Source organism: Macaca fascicularis, chromosome 10, assembly GCF_037993035.2.
Source record: "Macaca fascicularis isolate 582-1 chromosome 10, T2T-MFA8v1.1".
NCBI classification, from domain to species: Eukaryota; Metazoa; Chordata; class Mammalia; order Primates; family Cercopithecidae; genus Macaca; species Macaca fascicularis.
The window spans coordinates 104712170-104734468 of NC_088384.1; the positions used below are offsets into that span (position 1 = coordinate 104712170).

Below are 22299 nucleotides of genomic sequence, written 5' to 3' on the forward strand. Positions count from 1 at the left end.
CGCTCCACTCACCAGACCCCATCTCGTCGCTGCCCAGGTAGGAGCTGTTACTTCTTACGCTGGTGTAGGACAGGACCGAGTCCCGATTGCTGTTACACTCGCTGCAAAGGGGCCCAGAGAAGGGGCTGAGTCACCCTGAGCTCAGGCCATCTGATCCTGGCACCCGAAACCCACTTTCTACAGTGTAGACAAAATCCCTGGGCCCTCGGGTGGGCACACAGCCCAGAGGGGGCATCGAGCACCGGTCCCGGGGCCCAAAGGCAGGGAAGGCCGGCCTGGTGGTTTTCCTTGCCTGCGGGCTGGGAAACGTTTCTAGGCTCTAGCACAGAAACACAGAAATAGGAGGAGGATGGTGAATCCTTTTCACTCAGGTGTCACTCTGTCCAGTGTCCCCAAGGGACAGCCTTGCCCTGAGACACCTGCCCATTCCACATGGCTCTGTCTTCCATCTCCCCAGCCCCCAGCCTGGCTGGAAACCTCATGACAACACTGACTGGATCAGATTCGCTACAGCCCAGGAACTCGGAAGGTGTGGGAGATTAAAACTCACGATCCTGACATTTTTTCCTTCACCTTTTTGAAAATTAAAGGAAAAACTGGAGGACCCAAAAATGTAAGAATGAAATCCCAGAGAGACAGCGAAATCTGAGACTATGGATATGAGGCTCTGAGGACACACAGTGCCGCAGCAGCCAGAGCATCTCATTCTACAGACACCAGGTAAGCCAGAAACGGCGGGTCAGGCAGATCCCTTGACGACCGAAAGAACATCTACACTGGGAGAACTGGGGGGAAAGTCTGTCTTCTCAAACTGTATCAGTTCTGATTTATGCCCACTGAAGCACCCTTCTAAGATTCCACTGTAACCACCGTGGGCAAATGTGAGGTCACCATTCACTGGGACCACAGTGTCTGTTTATCTGTAGGAAGGAATTAAACCTACCCATTATATGGCTTCCTACAAGAATCTGAGTTTTAGTCTATTTAACCCACTAATTAGGACCTCACTGATCTTGTTATAATTAACCAGTAGAAAATTTAGATCTTCTCAGGTTAGGAGGGAAAAGACCTGCGTTCTTCCTCCTTGGACCAAATAAACACAAATAGTGTTTGTTTCAGAAACCACACGTCTCACACTGAGTCTTCAAACACACCACGGAATCTTGCCCTTGAGCCTGACAACATCGTGTCAGCATGTGTGGGGTGACACCGAGGCAGAACAGATGGGTCCACGCAGGACGGATCCTAAAATGTCAGCTTTGTGACTGGGGAGCCTAAATGGGTTTTTGGGTTTCAGGGGGCTCAGATAATCCCCCAGAACCACGCTATGAGCAACAGCACCCTGAGCCCACTGCACCCTGGGAAGTGTCCACTGATTCTCACGTTGTGGCCTCACCTCTCTGCGGACATCTTCATCTAACCCCAGCCCCCCGACAGTGACACCCACCTGTAGGAGTCGCGGTAACTCATGGTGTCGTGACCTGAGTCCTCCTGGTCCTCCTCAGCCACCTTGAAGCACACCTTCTTGATGCCTCCATGGTCACTCCTGTCCATCTCGCTCTCTTCACTGACCAGGGGCAGGGAGGAGGCCTCCTCAGCCAAGGACGCATCGCAGGACCCACCCGAGGTGGGCTCTGTGATGGTGGACAGCAGCCTACGGGAGCAAAGACCTTGAAGTCAGAGATACAGGTGTGGCCCTTTGTGTCACTTTCCTGAAAATCCCACCAGCAGCTGCAGGTGTGAGCACTGGCCCTCCTGCTGGGGGTGGGAGACATGCAAGTTCTTTCACAGCCAACCTACACAAGGCTCTCCCAGAACGTGGGCCAGGAAGCTTTTGCTCTAGAGACCCTGGGAGCAAATCCTTCCAGCTCGATAGGCTGCATGGTCTCATGACAACCACTCAACCTGCTGTTGCAGTGGGAAAGACCTGGACAGTGTGGAAGCAAATGGGCGTGGCTGTGTTCCAATGACACCTTGTTTAAAAATGAAAACAGCTGGCTGTGCGCAGTGGCTCACGCCTGTAATCCCAGCACTTTGGGAGGCCGAAGCAGGCTGATCACCTGAGGTCAGGAGTTTGAGACCAGCCTGGTCAACATGGTGAAACGTCATCTCTACTAAAAAACAAAAATTAGCTGGGTGTGGTGGTGGGTGCCTGTAATCCCAGCTACTCAGGAGGCTGAGGTAGGAGAGTCACTTGAACCCAGGAAGCAGAGGTTCCAGTTAACCAAGATTGCACCACAGGATTCCAGCCTGGGAGACAGAGCAAGACTCCATCTCAAAAAAAAAAAAAAAGAAAAGAAAGAAAACCACAAGCCGAAGTCTAGACTGGGCCTCTGGGCCATAGTTCATCAATCCCCACTGTAGGGTGTGATGGTTAAGAGCACAGGTTTTGAAGTTAGCTAAACTCCCGGATTCAAATCCCAATATTACCATTTCCTAGCTTAGAGACCTAAAGCAAATTATTTAAACTCTTGGAGACTCAGTTCCCTCATATGTAAAATGGGATCATATCAGCATCTGTATCTTAGGCTTCTGTGACAATTAAGGAAGCTAAAACGTGTAAACAGGCTAGGCCCAGTGGCTCACGTCTGTAATCCCAGCACTTTGGGAGGCTGAGGCAGGAAGGTCTCTTTAGCTCAACACTTCAATACCAGCTGTGAGACTACCTCTCTGTAAGAAATACAAAAATTAGCCAGGCATGGTGGCATGTACTTGTAGTCCTAGTTACTTCGGAGGTTGAGGCAGGAGGATCACTTGAGCCCAGGAGTTCGAGGCTGTGGTGAGATATGATCACACCATCACACTCTAGCCTGGGTGACAGTTGGATAAAGTACTCAGAACAGTGTCTCTGCTGGGCGCGGTAGCTCACATCTGTAATCCCAGCACTTCAGGAGGCCAAGGCAGGTGGATCACGAGGTCAAGAGATCGAGACCATCCTGGCCAACATGGGGAAACCTCATCTCTACTAAAAATAGAACAACTAGCCAGGGGTGGTGGTGCATGCCTGTAGTCCCAGCTACTCAGGAGGCTGAGGCAGGAGAATCGTTTGAACCCGGGAGACAGAGGTTGCAGTGAGTGAAGATCACACCACTGTACTCCAGCCTGGTGACAGAGCAAGACAACATCTCAAAAAAAAAAAAAAAAAAAAAGAACAGTGTCTCGTGCCTTCTAAGTGAGCAGTGATCAGTAAGTCCTGGCCGGATGTAATCCCACCATGTCTCCACAAAGTCAGTAGCATGATTAGCCTCACTTGACAAACGAGGAAACCAAGGCTCAGAGAGGTTAAGTGACTTGCCTAAGTTTGCACAGTGGATAAGTAGCAGGGCCAGGATTTGAACCCAGGTCTCCTGGCTCCAGAGCCTACATTCTTTTTTCCCCTTATCATGGAACATTTCCATCATACACAAAAGTAGAGAGTACACGATGAACCCAGCTATCCAACAGGCAGCTTCAACAACAGCCACTCAGGGTCCACCTTGTTTCCTCCATTATCCCCATCACTTTTTATTTCCCTGGAGCATCTTGTTTTGTTTTGTTTTGTTTTGAGACAAGGTCTCGTTCTTTCACCCAGGCTGGAGTGCAGTGGTGCAATCACGGATCACTACAGCCTCGATCTCCTGGGCTCGAGTCATCCTGTCCCAGTACCCTGAGGAGCTGGGACAACAGGTGTATGCCACCACACCTGGCTAATTTTAGAATTTTTTTTGAGAGATAGGGTTTCATTATGCTGCCCAGGCTGGTCTCAAACTCCTGGGCTCAAGCAATCCTTCCAAGTCAGCTTCCCAAAGTGCTGAAATTACAGGCATGAGCCACTGTGCCCTGCTCAATGGAGTGTTTAAAACAAGTCCAAGATAGCATGTAATTCCCCCATACCTACTTCCACGGATGTCTCTAATACATACAGACTTCCTTTTAAACATGTGGTTCTCAACTGGGGGCAATTTTGCCCCCTAGGAAACCTTTAGCTATGTCCAAAGACACTGCTACTTGCTTCAACTAAAGAGGAATTTTGCTACCAGTATCTCGTAGGTAGAGACCCCAGATGCTGCTGAACATCCTCCGACGCCCAGGACAGCTCCCCAACCAGGAATAATCCAGCCCCAAATGTCACCAGTGTCAAGGGTGAGAGACACTGTTTTACACAGGACCACACTGCTCGACTGTGCCTAAGAGAATGGAGGAGTCCTCAATACCATCGAGCACCCAGTCTGTGGACAAACATCCCTGATTGTCTCAAAATGCCTCCTCACATGGACGAGCTAGAAACAGATCCCTAAGTAGGTTCAGACGCTGCATCTGGCGGGTCCGTCTCGAGTCTCTTTCATCTCTAACAGTTCCTCTTCCCCACACCTGCTTCCCCATCATTCGTTGAAGAAGCCAGGTCATTTGCCACACAGAATCACCCACCCTCCGGATTCGGCCGGATGCCTCCCCAAGGTGCCAATGAACCACCCTCTGCACCACATCCTAGAGCTGAGTAGGGAGACCTCGAGCCTCTGTGAGATGACAGCTCCGTATCTGCGGGCAAGAGCCTCGTGGGCGGGGCTGCGTGTGTGTCCTGGTGTATTGCAGCAAAAGGACAGCTTGTCCTCACTTTCTGTGATGTTAAAATCATAAAGCTCCCCCCAGAATCTTTCAGCAGACAGTTTTAGCCTCGCTGATGAGTGCTGCCTACATCCATGGTATTTCATTAGTACCGTGGTTCTCAGTCAGGGATGATTTTCCCTGCAGGGAGTATTTAGCAATGTCTGAAGACATTTTTGGTTGTCACAATCGGGGGAGGGGTGCTACCGGCATCTAGTGGATAGATGACAAAGATACTGCTAAACAGTCTATATAATGTCCAGGACAGCAGTCCCCCTCCCACCAGCCACTACAAAGAATGATGCTACCCACGTGTCAATAAGGCCACGACTGAAAACACTTGCCCCCGCGTACTCCGGACACCCCCGGCCAGCACTCACCTGTTGATCTGGGTGACGTACTGCTTCATCTCCTTCAGGGCTACATCCAGCTTGGTGAAGAGCTGCAGGTAGGCATCCTGGATCTCACGGTCCTCCTGCTTGAGCAGGAAGCTCAGGCCCCGGTCTTCCTGGCCAAGGGTCCCACTGGCTGGCCCGAAGCTGCCATCGTGGAGACCCTGGCCTTGGGGATCACCCTCTTCAGCAGGCAAGCACTTCCAGGAGGGGGCAGCCATGGTGGTGATGCAGTGCTGGGTGTAGGACATGGGGTTCAAGTGGCCTACAGTGGAGGAAGGGAGAGCTCACTGCAAAACAGCCCCCAGCATCCACGGGGCCTCTGGGCGGAACAATACAAACCCATTTCAAGGATCCCAATGAAGGAGAAAAATTTCCCTTTTAAATACTCTTAATCCATTTGGTTACTTCAAGAAGAATGTTCCAGGCTGATGCTAATATGCTCTTAACTACTGTGATCTTCTTGCTGCCTGCAATGCAGACATGATGGCTGGTATCCCAGCAGACATCATCATCCACGAGGCATAAAGCCACATCTAGAGCTGCTGCCCCACAGAGAAGGTCATCCCTGATGACCATGGAGCCACCATTCCAGCCCTGGACAGCTGACCTTCAGACAAGTTTCTGTTTAAGTATCTGGAGTGCAACATCTGAACACAGTTTCTAACAGACACACGCAGGTACCTTGCTCCGGGTCAAGGCCGATGAGGGAGGGTTTGCGTCCAAAGCGGATGCTGAAGGACCTGCCCACTGAGGGGGTGGTCTTGGGGTAGGACACTTCCATGAGGTTGATGTGGCAATTGGTGGGGCAGAAGTCCAGGCCACACAGCGGGTGGGGCTCCAGGGGGGCTTGTTTGAAGGGTGGGCTGACCCTGCTCTTCAGCTGGGCTGCAAACTGAGAAAGTGGAGGCCGTAAAGTCGTGAGTCACAGGGCAGGATCTGGAAATAATAGCCCACACCCAGTACCCACTTTATCCTGGCCTAGGCCAGATGCCTCACAGTGGGACACAATGCCAGTAGCTCCAAATGAGAAGGGGAACCCCTGGACCGTGTTTCATGGCTCCAGACTGCAGGGAAAGCCTGGAAGAACCCCAGGCCTCCGGGTGCCCACCTCATGCATGGCTCCATTTTGGCTGCCCCTGAGCCATCCTTGAGGCATTGTCTCTGCCCCACCCTCAGTTCATGAGGTTCAGGGTCAACGTGCCTCTCCATCCCTATGGCAACTGGAACCGGGTGAGGCACGTGACCTAAGCCAAGCCAACAGAGCTCCCTCGGAGTTCATTTTTTCCTGGGCTCACTAAGGCTAGAGCTATCAAGGGCCAATGTGTCCCCACCACACAAGAAGGGCCTGCCTGAGCGTGAACCCAACACAAAGGAAAACGAAGCCAGGAGATGCAGAGAGGCCACGCTGCTATGATGTGATAAGTTCACCTCCGTCCTTTTCAGTAATGCACACCATACATTCTCCTGTTTGTTTCAGCTGAGTTGGGCTGGGCTTTGACATTGACAACCCAAATATCCCAGACTGAGATGCTACGTCTGGGACCCGCGGCAGAGACCCCGGAGGGAGCAGGCAGGCACCTCCTGGTAGCAGGCAATCCTCTGGCCGATGCTCTCCAGCTTGGTGTCGCAGATGTTGCGGAACTCAAAGTGGGGCATGGTCACAATGGCGCTGCTCAGGGCCATGAGCCGCCCGCAGTTCTCCACAAAGACACTGTCATCGGCAGCAAAGGCCTCGAGGATCTGCAGAAATGTCAACGGCTACTGAGCACTCCCTGTGTGCCAGGAAGATCTTAAGCGGTTCACCCGCAGTGACTCCTGTACTACTCGTAATATCCCCCAGGAAGTCAGGTCTGTTCACCCGCAGTGACTCCCGTACTACTCATAATACCCCCCAGGAAGTCAGGTCTGCTGGCCCTTATTGCACAGGAGTAAACTGAGGCTAAAGGGACAAGCCACTCTCCACAGTCCCACGCTACCTAGTGGTAGGACAAGGACCAGAATTCAGGGCTCCAGGCTTAGCCTGAGGAAATGGGATTCAGGTGTCTCACCCAACTCCTTCTCCCAACCTCTGATAAGAGACACCGGCTTCAATCCCCCAGGGTAGGGCAGGGCCAGGCAGTGCCCAAGGAGACCTTGGCAGCGAGGCCGAAGCAGCCGCGGGGCTCTACGATCTTCTCCAGCACGTGGCACCTGACGCCTGCCGTGCTCACGTACTCATACACCACGCCGTGTTCCAGGTGCACGTTGTCCACCGTCAGGCTGACCATGGGGCTGTCCTCACACAGGCTCAGCCGGGGACCCAGGGACAGCAGTGGGAAGGCTGGAAGCCAAAAGAGGTGACATCTGAGCAGAGATCAGAGGGAGGAAGGCAAGGCAAGGCCAGGAGGATTCTGGAGGAAGCCTTCCAGGCAGTGGGAACAGCAAGTGCAAAGGCCCCGAGGCAGGAGTACATCCAGCCAGAGTAGCCGGAGCAGGGAGGAGCAGGGGGAAGTGATGGAAGGTGTTGGAGAGACAGTCTGGACAAGATACACAAGCCATCAAAGGCCTGGCCCTGAAGATGGAGGGAGCCATCGGAAAGTTCTCTTCTCATCTGGGGGAATAGCCCCTGGGAGGAGAGTCAGTCAGGACAGGGAGAGCCGTGAGCAGGCTACTGCCACCATCCTGGTAAGAAATAATGGTGGCTTGGTCCAGGCAGCTGAAACGAGCAAGGAAACGGATTCTCCCCGAGAGCCCCAAGGAGGACCACAGCCCTGTGGACACCTTCATTTCAGCCCAGTGGGACTCAGACTTCTGACCTCCAAAATTGTAAGTAGTAACTGTGTGTTGTTTAAGCTGCTGGGTTTGTGGCACTTTGCTATAGCAGCCATCAGAAACTGACATAACATCGCGGGCATCGCGACCGTGTGCAGTGGTGCACACCTGTAATCCCAGCATTTTGCGAGGCCAAGGCAAGAAGATCGCTTTAGCGCAGGATTTAGAGACCAGCCTGGGCAACATAGGGAGACCTCACCTCTAAAAAAAAGTTCCAAAAATTAAAAAATTAGTCAAGTGTGGTGGGGCACGCCTGTGATCCCAGCTACTCGGGAGGCTGAGGTAGGAGGATCACTGGAACCTGGGCGGCCGGGGCTGCAGTGAGCTATGGTCACACCACTACGCTCCAATCTGGGTGACAGAGCCAGACCCTGTCTCCAAAAAGAAAAAAAAACAAACCTGCTGGCATGGAGGTGGACTGGCTGGGAGGAGAGGAGGTGAGGGGACACAGGAGAGGACCCAACCCCTCTGGAGCCTCAGTCCCTCTGGAAGCTCCCGTCACACCATGTCACGTCTGTTACCTGAGTCAGGTTGGTCTTCCTCCTGGGCCTGCTCGCCACTGGGGTCCTCACTGGCGGCCTCCTGGCTGGCTCGTGCTTCCTGGGCATCCTCATGGGTGTGGTATATCCACTGGTACAGGCCCTGCCAGAAGCCAGAGTCAGGGACAGCCATGGTGCCAGCAGGTAAGGAGGAGGGGATGGGGCCGAGGTGCAAACTGCCCCTGGGTTCCAGAGCTCTGGAAACTCCCTGACCACCAGTCACACTCAGCCCCCACCGTGCACAGTCTACGCTCCCTACAGAGGCCAGGGGATGTGACAACATGAAGCAGGGCCATGGATGCAGACGCGTTGTCTCTCCTGTGTCCCCAGGGTCTACAAACGTGCCTGGTGCACAGCAGGTGCCCAAAACACACACACTGAGTGAGCCAGTGAATGAATCAGTGAGGGAATCTCGCCCTCCACCAGAACCCTGACCCCCAACCAAATGGAGTATCCACTTTCACCATCCGCTTGACGATGTGCCCAACATGCCTATGTGGTGAGGAGAGAGGGTCTGGTCACACCCATTTCACAGCTGTGAAAACTGAGACCCCCAGGTATCACGGCTCAGCTCCTCTGGTTTAAGGAGGCAGCGGGAGCACAGAGTTCAGGCCCAGCTCCACCCTGTCGGGTCAGCAGCCCCACCCAACTCACAACCAGTGGCACATGCAGGTTTTTCTCCAGAGAAGAGAGGACAGCCCTCAGCCGCCCACCCCAACCCAGCAGGACTTCCCTGATGGCCCCAGCTGCTGGTCGACTCACCAGGGCCTCTTCGCGCCGACTCCGGAATGCCTGGAAGTGATCCAGGACCTCAGGGGCACCGTCGTTCATCACGTTGCTGCCATTGACCTTCAGAATGCACTGACCAGCACAGAGCCCTGCAGCCATGGCCTCGGAGCCTAAGGGGAACAGGAGAGCGTGAGGCTGGATGCCAGGCAAGGACAGGCAGCCCGCTGAACACTGTTCCCCCACAAGACACACTCAAAGACTCCGCCTCCAGCCCTCCCACCCCAGAGTCGCCCTCTGACCCACTCCAGTGCAAAGAATGGACTGACATTCCCATTTTGCAGAAGAAGAAACTGAGGTTCAGAGAAGTAGTAGCTGGCCCAAGGTCACGCAGCAAGGTAAATGGGATCCGATTCGGGTCCGTTTCACTCTAGAGCCTCATCTCCTTTAAAGTCCTGCAGCCGCCTTGTGCTACTGAGCCAGGACCGGCCTCATTTGGCAGATAGGGTGACGGGCTTAGAGAGGCAAAGCCATGCTCTCTCGGTCAAATGACCAGAAGCCAGGATTCAAACTAGGCCTACCGCACTCCAAGGGCAAGGTTTTTCAGCTGCTCCACAATCCCCAAACCGTAGGTCTTGAACCCAGGGTTTTTTCTAGTTCATGTGAAAGGTCTGGAAGTGCAAACAAATGCCAACCTTTGCCCAGACATGGGGCAATACCAGGCCCGAACGGTGTGGTGGTACCAAGTACAGCCCCGGGGGACTCGCGTGGCTTCAAACCCTGGCTCTGCCACAGACCGACCCTGGAACCTTCAGCAACCAGCTTCACTCTCTGGAGCTCGGCTTCCTCATCTGTGAAATGGGAACGCTCATAACCCCTACTCGGAGGGTCCTGGGGAGAGCCGATGAGTTAAAACATGCAGCGTGGAGCATCATGCCTGGCACTCAGTGAGTGCTCAAGAAATAGCACCTGTTTTATTCTTTTCACCTTCTTTGCCTATGAACACTTATTACTACCTATTATCAATCTCTCTGCAGATGTTTTGAAGCAGGATTTCTCACCAAGGCACTGCTGACGTTTTGGGTGAGATAATTCTGTGTGATTCTCCGGGGCTGTCCTGTGCACTGCAGCATAGTTAGCAGGATCCCTGGTCTACCCACTAACTGCCAGAAACACCCCCTCCCCAGTTATGACAAACAAAAATGTCTCCAGACAGGGCCGATGTCCTCTGGAGAGGAGGCGAAGTTGCCCCAAGGTGAGAATCACTGCTTTAAGGACAAAATGAAAACCTACTTTAAAATATTATCAAATTCTCAGTAGCCTTTAGTCATGGTATGCATTTTCTTAATGAATGCCTAGTAAACCCACAACTATGACCACACAAGTGAAAAATGTATGTTTAAACTTTAAAAAGGGAGGCACTTAGGTGCAGAAAAGTTTGGGGGCCCAGTATCATAGACCTACTTGCTTCCATCTCCAAGACATAGTGACACCCTTAATAGCACACAAGGAATAGGCAATGCAGAAAGCAGAGGTCTTGAACTGGTGGCCTTTCGGCTGGATCTGGCCACAGAAGTATTGAGGCAGAGCCGCCAGATTTGCATTTCCGGCTTCTCTTAGAAAATCAGGTCTGGGGAGAGTGGGCTCCCATTGCAGTCTGGCAATAAGGAGCTCCAGCTGAAGAGCCACTGCTCCTTCCAGAGTGAACATGTATTTTTCACCTTGCCATAGTCCCCAGCACTCCCCACTGTCTTCCACTGGGATCGCTACCCACCTGTAGCCTGCCTGACGCCAAGAGGCATTTGCGTTTGCAAGTCTTGGCATCAGGCCAAGAAAATAAGTGCTGATGGTACATTGGCTGGCAGAAGCCTAGAGTTCAGAAGGCTCTGAACGCCTGCCACACAGACAGACCAACCATCTCCTGCACCTTTCCCCTCCCTCCCTAGGCTCCCACTCACCTCTCCCCACAGCATAGACGTACGGCGGGGCAGCTCCATGAATCTGGAAGCACAGTGTGTCCGGCTGGTCAGGGATTTTGATGATCCTGCACCAGGTAGAAGAGGCAAGGAAAAAGGCCATGAAGAAAACTGGCATCACTCCCAATAATCCCGGGGCCGACCCAGAGAGTTTCTGCCTTGGAAACACTGGGAAAATTCAGCCCAAAATAGTAGTAGCAACACAGGCTTTCCAGCTCCCAAATATGGAGAGAAATGTCAATCAGGCAGATTGACCAGGATCCTTGATTAAGCACAACCCACTGGCCTGCCCTTGGAGCTTCTGTCCTCGCACAGCAATTCCAGACCATCCTCCCACACCTTCTCCATCGTTCTCCTGTCCTAAGGCCCTTGGAGGTGGGACCACCACTCCAGCCAGGCAATAGCTAAAGATTCGCAGGTGGGAGGGTGTGAAATGACCTGGTGGTACATCTCGGTGCCGAACCTAGAGAAACACCCACGCAAGTCCCCAGGAAGGCAGGACTGGGCCATTCTGTGGATCAATCCCCAAAGCAGAGAGGCAGCACCTACCAGGGAGGGCAGTGAGTGTCACTGCTTCTGGAGCATCAGTGCCCTGCCCACATCCCCGTCTAGGGCATGTCTCCAACCCTGTGCTGCACAATTGTCCCTCCCATTCGCCCCTGCAGATAAAGCCGAGCTGGGAGCCTGCTCTCGAACCCAGGTGTTTCCACGGCTTTAAGCAGACACAGTCCACCTTGGTGCTTTCTGCCACTTCCACATACCAACCCATCTATCAACCATATTTTCCCTAAGTCAGCTCGCCTTTTTACTCAAATAATTGTATTTAAAACTTTCCATGCCTCCTGACAAGAGAAGATCTGTCTTAAATAAAAGGGAGAAGTGAAAACTCAGATGCATAATTTTTCAAAGAGAAAATGCTTTGCTTCCCGGTACCTACCCCTAGCATGGCTCTGCTCCTCTTGCCCCTGCTGGTGCACTCTGCTGAGCCACCGCCTCCTCAGCTCCCCCCAGTGCCACCTTTGCCCCTGACAATCTGAGCTCCACTTGCAGCCACAGGACTTCAATCAGAAGCTTCCAATGACTCCCCATGGGTCCTTGCCAGGAGCCTCCAGGGCCTGGACCCCATTGCCCCACAGACCTCACTGCCCAGCCCTCCCTCTCACTCACTGCTCCGGCTCCATCAGCTTCCTTCTGCTCCTCCAGTGTGCCAGACACAGTCCCGCTTCAGGGCCTCTGCCCTGGCTGCTTCCCCTGCCTGGAGCTCTGTTCATCCAGAAATCCCCTGGGCTCCCCTATGATCTGCTTCGGGTCTTCACCTCAACTCGCAGTGAAGTCTCCCTGACGAACATCCCTCTGCACACTCTGGCCCCTTTCCCGGGTTTATAGAAACTTATCTGCACCACGCTCACCAGCACAGGCTCAGCGTGTGTCTTATTTCTCTATCTGCACATCGTCTGTCTCCTGTTCCCTCCCGCAACTAGATCTGAGATCTATGAATGGCAGGAACTACATGCATCCCCACATGGCTGGATTCCCAGGGCCCAAAGTGTCACCAGCACAGAGTGGCACTCTATAAACATCTGCTGAATGAATGTTCAGCTTGCGTCATGTGCCTCTAGCAATGGGTCCCAGCCATGGGGGACCAGGACAGTGCCACCACTCAGCCTGAGAGGCAGGGCTGCTGGACACCCTGCCCCAGGATACTCACTCTTTGGCCTTAGTGGCCACCAGGAGGCGCAGAGGGCGGCGGGAGCAGAAGGACTGGTTGAGGATGGACTCCACCTCCGAAAAGGGCCGCAGGAACACCAGGTCCTCATTGATGGAGTAGATCTTCCTCCCCACCTGCAGGCCGGCCACCTGGGCAGGGGTGGCGGGGACAGACGTGCACACTGGTCACTAAGCTCCTTCCCTCTTCACCAAGGAAGCTCAAATGTGTTCGGCAGAAAGGTGCTGGCCCAAGGGATCCGGCAGGACTGGGTGACTGTGTGCTGTCTGTGGTAAGCAGTTGAGGGGCACAAGGGACCTGGTTCTGCCTCACGAGCCACAAAGGGAAGCTCATGGGAAGGCAGCTGGGAAAGGTGTTCCTTCTGAGGGGAAACTCTGCTGGGGCCTGACCCTGTTGTGTGGGGACACGAGTCACACCAGGGTGGCCACCTTGTGTCTGTGAGGGCCTGGCCAAGAAACATGAAGACATGCTGACCTGAACCAAGATTCACAACCACCTCCTTCCAACCGCTGACATCACTGGCAAGGTCAGCTCAGCCGCTCCGGCCATGGGTATGTGGCTACTTGCAGCCCAAAGCATTCCTAATTGCCACAGGGGCAAGCTGGGCTCCAGCCAGCACGGCAGGTGCATCTCCCCCACCCACCTCCACACGCCCCAGGAGAAGTTGGAAGGCCCCAGGGCTGAATCCTTGGTCAGCCACACCCTCACCCTCCTAACCTATCCTCCTCTAGGCTTTGCACAGGACAGCAACAGGCTTATCTTATTCGAGCCTCTGTGACTTGTTGCAGAAAACTGAGAAACCTGCTTTTTTGCTGTACCTCCCCACAGCATCCAGCAGAGGGCAGTGGTGGAACACACCAGGGCCCTGGGCCTCTGCACTCACTCCCAGCTCCTGCAGCCACTACAGACAGTAGGTAATAGACTCAGTTTATCCATGTGGGCAGTAAGAGAAGAGGAGCCAGCGATCATTCTAGAATCTCCTGGGCTTGGCTGCCTCAAGGACAGTGAAGACAGACACTCCGCCCTGCCACCTGCACACGTTCCCTGCCAGCACCCCCGAGGGCCTCACCTCAGCCAGCGAGCCTCTCTGGACGGTCTTCACCACCACAGCTTTGTTCTTCTCCTCGATGTCGAAGCCATAGTCCTCCTCCTGGGGCAGGATCTGGGGGCCCAGGACAAAAGGAACCCGGTTGGGGAGCGAGGCGGGCCTGCAGCCAGCCCCACCATGGCCCCCACAGGACCATGACCTTGTCCCAGGTCTAGTAGGGAAGCAGCTGGATCCAGGCCAGGCAAGACAGAGCAAAATGCAAACAGCACCTGGCACAGAGCCGGTGCTCACTCTGTGCATGCCACTGGCTTAACGAATCACACAGATCCAAAGGTGTCCAGCCACCAAGAACGTGGAGTTAGGGAATTTAGGGAGCAGCGGTCCCACTCGAGGGCAGGATGGCAGGCATGCTGGAAACAGGTCTGGGGGTTTCTCAGTGGGAGGGATACAGGGAAAGGCACTCATTCTGTCAACAGAGATTGACTGAGACGCTGCCCATCACATGGGCCAGGCAGTTCTCATGGATGCTGGAGACACCATCTAGAACAAGACAAACAGGCCCAGCCCTGCTTAGTGGGGGAGGCAGACTATAAACGAATAAACAAAGAAACATAGGATGTGATGCAGGGAGTGTAGTTGCAATTAAAGCACTTAATGGGATAGGGCATGGCAAGCAGGCAGAGGAGGTGCTATTGGAGCTGAGGCCTGAAAGAAATGAAAAACAAAACTTCATAAAGAGTGGAGGAACATGCTCCAGGCAGCAGGCACAACACATACAAAGGGAGGCCCCAAGGCACTGGAGAGTAAGAAAAGGGCCAGCCACAATGGCTCATGCTTGTAATCCCAGCACTTTGGGAGGCCAAGATAGGTTGATCACTTGATCCCAGGAGTTCAAGACTAGACTGGGCAACATAGCAAAACCCTGTCTTTATAAAAAATACAAAAATTAGCTGGGTGTGGTGGCGCAGGCCTGTTGTCCTAGCTACTGGGGAGGTGGAGGAGAGGAGAGAGGAGAGAGGGGAGGGGAGAGAGGGGAATGGAGGGGAGGGGAGGGGAGAAAGAAAGGGGAGGGGAGAAAGAAAGGGAAGGAAGGGAGGGAGGGAGGGAGGGAGGGAAGAAGGGCACAAGAGAGACAGAGAGAAAGAAGAAAAGAAAAGAGAAAAGAAGAGAAAGGAAGAAAGCAGGAAGAGAGGGAAAGAGGAAAGAGGGAAGGGGAGGGGAGGGGTTGAATTTTATCCTAAGTGTGACAGGAAGCACTGGGGGACTTTACAGTGAGAGGAATGAAATCAGAGGGAACAGCAGTCCCTGCAGTACTATGGGATAGAAGTTAATGGAGCCATCTTCATATGAGTCAGGTTTCAGCTCCAATCCTGGCAGTGGCCAGAGACCTAACTTCTCTAAGCGTCTGTCTTGACTGCCTGCCGCAGGCCACGTGTTAAGATGGGGGCTGCTGTGGGGTATGCGGGATGAGTTGCTTCAGGAGGCCAACCTCTCTATACAATGTACGGGGAGGGGACAGGAGAGGCAAGAGAACAGGAAGGGAGACCTGAAAGCCCAATCTCTTTTGTTAGGAGGGTAGTCTCAGCCAGTGATGCAGCCTGGCCTCTTTGCAGAGTTGCCCCCTAACACCTAGAATCCACCTATTCTGGTACTCCAAACTGAGCCCCCTTCTCTGTGCATAGCCAGAAGGTCACCCAGCTCCCATGCCTGCAGGGGGCTCTGGCAAGGAAGGGACAGCAGCTCAGCTGTGCTCCTACCAGCAGGCGCTTGGCCAGAATGTTCTCCACCAGCTTGAAGTCATTGCGAAGCTGTTTGTTCTTGCTGCTGGTCCCCTCCATCTCCTCGTCAGCATGGAAGCGGAAGTACTGGGACTCATCCCTGAACTCGCTCTTCTCCAGCACTGCAGATCCACAGATGTGCACTCAGTGGTCAGATTCACATGGGAAAGTTTCAGCCATGTTTGCCAACTGGCAGGCACAGGCTGGAACTAGGCCATGGACACGTTTGGTTTGGCAAACACTATTCTATTAAAATGGAATCAAATGCCAACACTAACATATTAGGATATTTCACAAAGTGATCTGGCTTTCTGACTTCTCTTGAAAAGTCTGAACTTGCCTCCCCTGCTATAAAAAGATATTAATATGTTACAAAGCCATAGTAACAAACACAGTGTGGAACTGCAGTAGAAACAGATCAATAACCAGTTGAAGGAAATAGAAATCACATAAGAGGACTAAGTGTTTGCAGGAACTTAGTCTGTAATGATGATACATGATCACAGGGTATTCTGCAGATGATGCATGGAAAACTGACTTGCCCAGGGGGAGGAAATTGAATCCCTACCTCACACCATATACAACAATAAACTCCTAATGGATTAAAGACCTACATATGAACAGTAAAACTAAAGCTAACAAAACTAAAAAATAGGATGACATCTTTGTCCTAGAAAAGAAAAGAAGTCTGTGTATAAGACCCTCTTGTACTAGACTAAAATTAAGGACCTCCATTCGATAACAACTCCATAGGTAGATGGCAGATGTGAAGATAACTATAGTGTCCAAAACCAATAGGAATAAATACCTAGAACATATAAAACCTCTAACAAATCAACCAGAAAAAGCCCAGAAGCTCACAGATAAATGGGCAAAGGATATGAACAGTCAGTTAACATAAGCAAACTCCAATGAGCAGCAATTTGTGAAAAGGCACTCAGACCTCTCAGAATGAAATGATGCTGAGACACTTTAGACCAAAAGTTGGCAAACTCAGTCCCCACACGCCAAATCTGCTCCACTACCTGGTCTTATGAATAAAGTTTTATTGGCACACAGCTACAGCTATTTGTATTTGTACTTACATTATCTGTGACTGCTTTTGAGCCACAAGGACAAAGCTGAATACTGTGACAGAAGCTGTATGGCCCACAAAGCCTAAATTGTTACTAAGTGGCCCTTTACATACAAAAATATACTGACCCTGACCAGGCACGGTGGCTCCGCCTGTAATCCCAGCACTTTGAGAGGCCAAGGCAGGCAGATTACGCGAGGTCGGGAGTCTGAGACCAGCCTGACCAACATGAAGGAAACCCTGTCTCTACTAAAAATACAAAATTAGCTAGGCGTGGTGGCATATGCCTGTAATCCCAGCTACTTGGGAGGCTGAGGCAGGAGAACTGCTTGAACCCAGGAGGTGGAGGTTGCAGTGAGCTGAGATCACGCCATTGCACTCCAGCATGGGCAACAAGAGTGAAACTCCATCTCAAAAAATATATACATATATATATTTTATATATGTATAATATATAGCATGTATATTATATATAATATATATATTATGTGTATACACACACACACACACACACACACACACACACACACACCTTTCTAGGACAAGCCAGGAAAATGAATAAAAATAACCAGTATCAACCAATTGGTGATCTGATCTCTGTAACTCACAACTTAACTAGGCACCTCCCAGCGCCAGGCACACTGGGGAGGCATGCCAAGTTCATCCACTCCTTGGACAAGGAAAGAATTGCTGTGCCCCTTTCATAGACGGGGAGACTAAGACTCAGGCCCCTAGGTCACAGAGCCAGCAGGCAGTAGGCAGCAAAAGGGCTCTCATCGAGCCTCCTTCTTCTCCTCCTCCTCTCCCCACACTGCCCAGCCAGGCCTGTTAGATGAGGCAGGGTTGAGTATAAACAGTGCACAAAGGTGGAAATCAAGGCTCGGAGAGGTAAAGGCAGCTGTCGGAGACCAGTGGGTGCCTGAAACAAGGGAAACCAGCTGCCTTAGCCATGAGACATCCCCCTTGTCCCTGAAGACAGAGGCTTTTTCTGGATGTGGTGACTCAGTGGAAAGCAGCCGGGGGCGTTTCTTTCTCCTTAGTTCTCCGGGACATTTCACCTGGAACTCTACCTGTTTGTGAGCCCCTTTCTCAGGCCACTCCTGTTACCTTTTTAAGAAAACAGACACACAAATTGCCACTTTCCCCAGAGCTGGGGAGCCAGGCCCCAGGGGACCGCTGGCTTCGACTCCACTATAAACATTAAGTTAGAAGATTCCAGGAGTGGGAGGAAGAATTGCAATGTTGCATATTGACCAAAATATTTGTGGAAAACAGCGTGGAATCCCTCAAGTCCACAAGCTCAGCCAAGCGAGCTACCGACCTCAATACCTTTCCCTCAAGGCTGCTGGTCCGGCTTTATAGGATACTCTCAGATCTGGGTTCAAATCCCTGCTCAGCCCCTTCCTGTCTTCATGCCCTTTAGCCTCTCCGAGCCTCAGTTTCCTCATCTACAAGAATAATAACAGGACCAACATGCTGGGGTGGCTGTGGAGATTAAATAGCAAGCCTCAGTTTCCCCATATGTGCCTAAAGCAAGAGGGCCGGACCCCACGCCAGCCCTAAGGTGGGAATACCTTATGGTCTGTGGGCTCAGTTCGGCCCCAGTTCGAGGTGCCTCAAAAGGTGCCACAGAGGCCCCTCCCTGTCGCCCATCCTGCACCTCACCCTGTATTTTGCTGAAGGCACAACCCTGGAATTGGCCCTTTCCTATTTTAGCCTATTTTTGAGTTCGTGGCAGGGAACAGAGGAGCAGGGTCACGCCCTGCAATTTCTCTCCCTCAGAGGCCTTGAGGACATCAGGATTGCCTGGGAGTCACCACCCAGCAGAATGTCCACAGCCAGCAGCCTTCCTGGAATAGCAGCTGGGGAGGACCCCCTAATTACCCTCACCCACAAATGAGAGGTTGTGCCCAGCTGACTGGAGGGAGGCTCGGGGCTGTCAGAGGGCCCCGAGGGAAACAGAGCGGCTTCTGGGAATGAAGGACTTTGGTGAGATGAGGTAGATGCGTGAAAATGCCCTCAGCCGTCCACACTGGCCCTGCCCTGCCCACCTCAGCTGGGGAAACTGAAAGCTAAAGAGTGAGTCCTATTCCCACAGAACACTAGGCATGCTGAGTGCAGAGGAGGGGAATGCAAGGCCTCCAATGGAAAACTGGAGAAACTGAGACCCAGAGAGACACATGGGCCTATTGGGAGTCAGTTGAGTCAGGGACCTGCTGGCCACAAGGCAGGGGATAGACCCAAAGGCCTCTCAGCTCTCCAGCACGTGGCTCACTCTGCCAAGGGAACCGTAAATCCAGCAGGCCAACCAGGGCTCAAAAAACTATGGCCCGGCTGGGTGTGGTGGCCCATGCCTGTAATCCTAGCTACTCAGGAGGCTGAGGCAGGAGAATCACTTGAACCCAGGAGACAGAGGTTGCGGTGAGCCGAGATCACGCCATTGCACTCCAGCCTGGGTGACAAAAGCGAGAGATTTTGAGACTTTGTCTCAAAAAACAAACTATGGCTCACCACCGGCTTTTCTAAATAAAGTTTTATTGGCACAGAACCATGCCCATTTGTTACATACTGTCTGTAGCTGCTTTTGTGCTTACAGTTAAGCAGCTGTGACAGAGTTTGTAGATCTCTGAGTTAGAACTAAAAAAGCCAACATCAGAAAGGAGAAATGGCCAAAAGGCCTTCCTGTGGCTCAGGGTTTTCTGAATCTGACCACTTCTAACCCCTTGCAACCACCAGATCCCAACCATATCCTCCTTCTCCTGGACTATCATGACCACCTCCTCGCTGGCATCCCTGTTTCCTTCCCCTGCACACACTACATGCACATGCATGTGCGTGCGCGCGCACACACACACACACACACACACACACACAGGACTGTTATCTGTCCTGGTCATCACTCTGCTCCCAGAGCCTGGCACGGTGCCTGGAACACCAAAGACACCACACATGATGTCAGAATGAACAAAGACAGAAAGGAGGGATAGGATTCGCCTAACAGGGAGAGAACAGCCCCTTAAAAAAAAGAGAATCCGGCCGGGCGTGGTGGCTTACGCCTGTAATCCCAGCACTTTGGGAGGCCAAGGCGGGCAGATCACGAGGTCAGGAGATCGAGACCATCCTGGCTAACACGGTGAAACCCCATCTCTACTAAAAAATCCAAAAAATTAGCCAGGCATGGTGGAGGGCGCCTGTAGTCCCAGCTACTTGGGAGGCTGAGGCAGAAGAATGGCATGAACCCAGGAGGCAGAGCTTGCAGTGAGCCGAGATCGCACCACTGCACTCCAGCCCGGGCGACAGAGCGAGACTCCGTCTAAAAAAAAAAAGACGGAGAGAGAGAATCCGAGCTAGGAGCAGAGTGATGGCGGGGAGGAACTATTTTAGCCAGGGTTGTGGGGAGGCCCTCACCGGGGAGGAGCTGACTGAGCAGAAACACTGAGTCACCTGCAGGGATGAGGCAGGCAGGGCACCCTGGCAAGAGAAACTGCAAGTGCAAAGGCTCTGAGGAATGTTCTAGAAACAGGAAAATGGCACCTTGGCAGGGGTTAAAGGTTTACCTGTCCTGCTGAAAGGACAGGAGACTCAGGACTCCCCCAGGGCCCTCAAGGGGAGATGCTACATAGCACAGCAGTTGAGTGTGTAGCCTGTAAAGCCAGATGACCTGGGTTCTAATCCCGGCTCCAGACAGCCTGAGTTCTAATCCTGGCTCCAGATAGCTTTGCTTCTAATCCTGGCTTCTACTTGCCATGTAACCTTGAGAAAGTTTCTTAACTATCTGAGCTTCTATCCCCTCATCTATAAAATGGGGAGGATGTTAATACCCGTATCAAAGGGTTGCTGTAAGTATTAAACTAATAAATATACGTGAAGTGTCTAGAAAGAGCCCAGGCACACAGAACACTAACTTTTGTTGTAATTTAAACCAGTGTCCATGGAGCCACTTCGTCCTCCTTCTTGCCACCTTCCTGCTTCAGGAACATCTCAGAACCCACTCCACAATACCTGCCTCTCTCCCAGTGGAAAGAAAGGCCACTTATCTGAGGGAGGAGGCTGGGGAAAGAGGCAGACATCCCAGGAAGGGCTTCCTGCCTCTCACATTCACAACCCACCTGCCCACTGTCCCACAGGGGCACAGCTCCTCCTTCCCCACGGAGGCCTTCGGGCCAGGCCTGCCTCATCTGGCCTCGCTGTCTACCCTGGAAGGCCACATCCCACCCAGGAAGAAGGGCACAGGAAATCCATGGATTGGACTTCAAATCTAGCCCATGTCCTTCCAGCCATTTTGGTCCCCAGTGGACACCAGAAACCATTTCTCAATCGGTTCAGAACGAGAAGGGGAGGGAGGTGGGATTCGTGAGCCACCCCAAACCCCCGGGGGTCTAGAGAGCCATAGACCTGGCTTCAGTCCTCCCGTACTCCCCAAAACCATCAGCTCCAGGGAACAAGGTCCCGGGGGCTGGGCTGCAGGTGGGGGCGGTTACCGTGGTGCATGAAGCCATTGTTGCACAGACCCACGCCGAGCGCCACTGCCTCCTCCCGAGTCTGGCAGTCTCCCTGGAATGGAACAAGAAGGGGTGGTTGTTAGGTGGGCAGTATCCGAGAGGCCATGCACGGCCAGCGAGAAGCCCACGACCACCCAAGAAACTAGGCTCCATGAGGGCCAGGGTTTGTCTGTTTTGTTTACTGCAGTAACCCCAAAACATGTTTGTGATTTTTTTTTTTATTATTATTATTATTTTTGAGACAGAGTCTCGCTCTGTCGCCCAGGCTGGAGTGCAGTGGTGCAATCTCAGCTCACTGCAAGCTCCGCCTCCCAGGTTCACGCCATTCTCCTGCTTCAGCCTCCCGAGTAGCTGGGACTACAGGCGCCCACCACCACGCCTGGCTAATTTTTTGTATTTTTTAGTAGAGATGGTATTTCACCGTGTTAGCCAGAATGGTTTTGATCTCCTGACCTCGTGATCCGTCCACCTTGGCCTCCCAAAGTGCTGGGATTACAGGCTTGAGTCACCACATCCGGCCCCGTTTGTGATTATTAACTCCAAACAAGACTATTTTATTGTACTGTGATCAACACCGCAAAGAAAACACGGAGATTTTAAGTGGCAGACAATGTTGGTTGCCTAGCAACACCTTTCCCATTCCTCCCTGAGAATGGGAGGCCCTCATCCATCTCCAGCCTCCCTTGCAGCTACAGGTGGCCAATGAGCTATAAGCAGAAATCACTGGTGGGATGCTCTGGCAAAACCCCTTGTCCCTGGCCCTTTCTTTCTCTTCCTCCTGCCTGGAACAAAGATGTGATGGCTGGAATTCTTGCAGTCACTTTAGACTACAAGGCGCCCTGGTGGCTGGAAACTCACTAAGGAAGGCAGAGCAGAAAGACACACAGAGTGTGGTCCCCAAAGATATCAGGAGACACTCTGGCAGCAAAAACCACCCACCTCTGGACTTCTCTCATGCCACAGAAACACAAACTCTAATTAGGCTCAGCCTCCATAATTGTGTCTCTAATACTAGAAATCAAGTTCAATTGCTAACTGACCAAGCACCAGTTAATAAGACAACTGGGGAAGCCTACCAGGGGCTTCTGAAAAACACCTTCCCCCACTCTCCAGGTAAAAGGGAAAAGCAGCACCACCCC

General features: G+C 52.5%; 1 protein-coding gene across 5 annotated transcripts in view; it reads right to left on the minus strand.

Moving 5' to 3' along the window:
• Positions 1-22299, minus strand: part of PREX1 (phosphatidylinositol-3,4,5-trisphosphate dependent Rac exchange factor 1) — a 205360-nt gene that overhangs the window by 20602 nt on the left and 162459 nt on the right. For all 5 annotated transcript variants that reach the window (XM_005569681.4, XM_074005510.1, XM_065523273.2 and 2 more), the window contains 13 exons: positions 21140-21212; positions 15563-15705; positions 13827-13919; positions 12740-12888; positions 11014-11099; positions 9092-9228; positions 8312-8432; positions 7112-7299; positions 6558-6719; positions 5661-5871; positions 4965-5241; positions 1448-1654; positions 13-101 (listed from right to left, as the gene is read on the minus strand). In XM_005569681.4, coding sequence (XP_005569738.3) covers positions 13-101; positions 1448-1654; positions 4965-5241; positions 5661-5871; positions 6558-6719; positions 7112-7299; positions 8312-8432; positions 9092-9228; positions 11014-11099; positions 12740-12888; positions 13827-13919; positions 15563-15705; positions 21140-21212 — 1936 coding nt within the window. The remainder of the gene's footprint in view (positions 1-12; positions 102-1447; positions 1655-4964; positions 5242-5660; positions 5872-6557; positions 6720-7111; positions 7300-8311; positions 8433-9091; positions 9229-11013; positions 11100-12739; positions 12889-13826; positions 13920-15562; positions 15706-21139; positions 21213-22299) is intronic.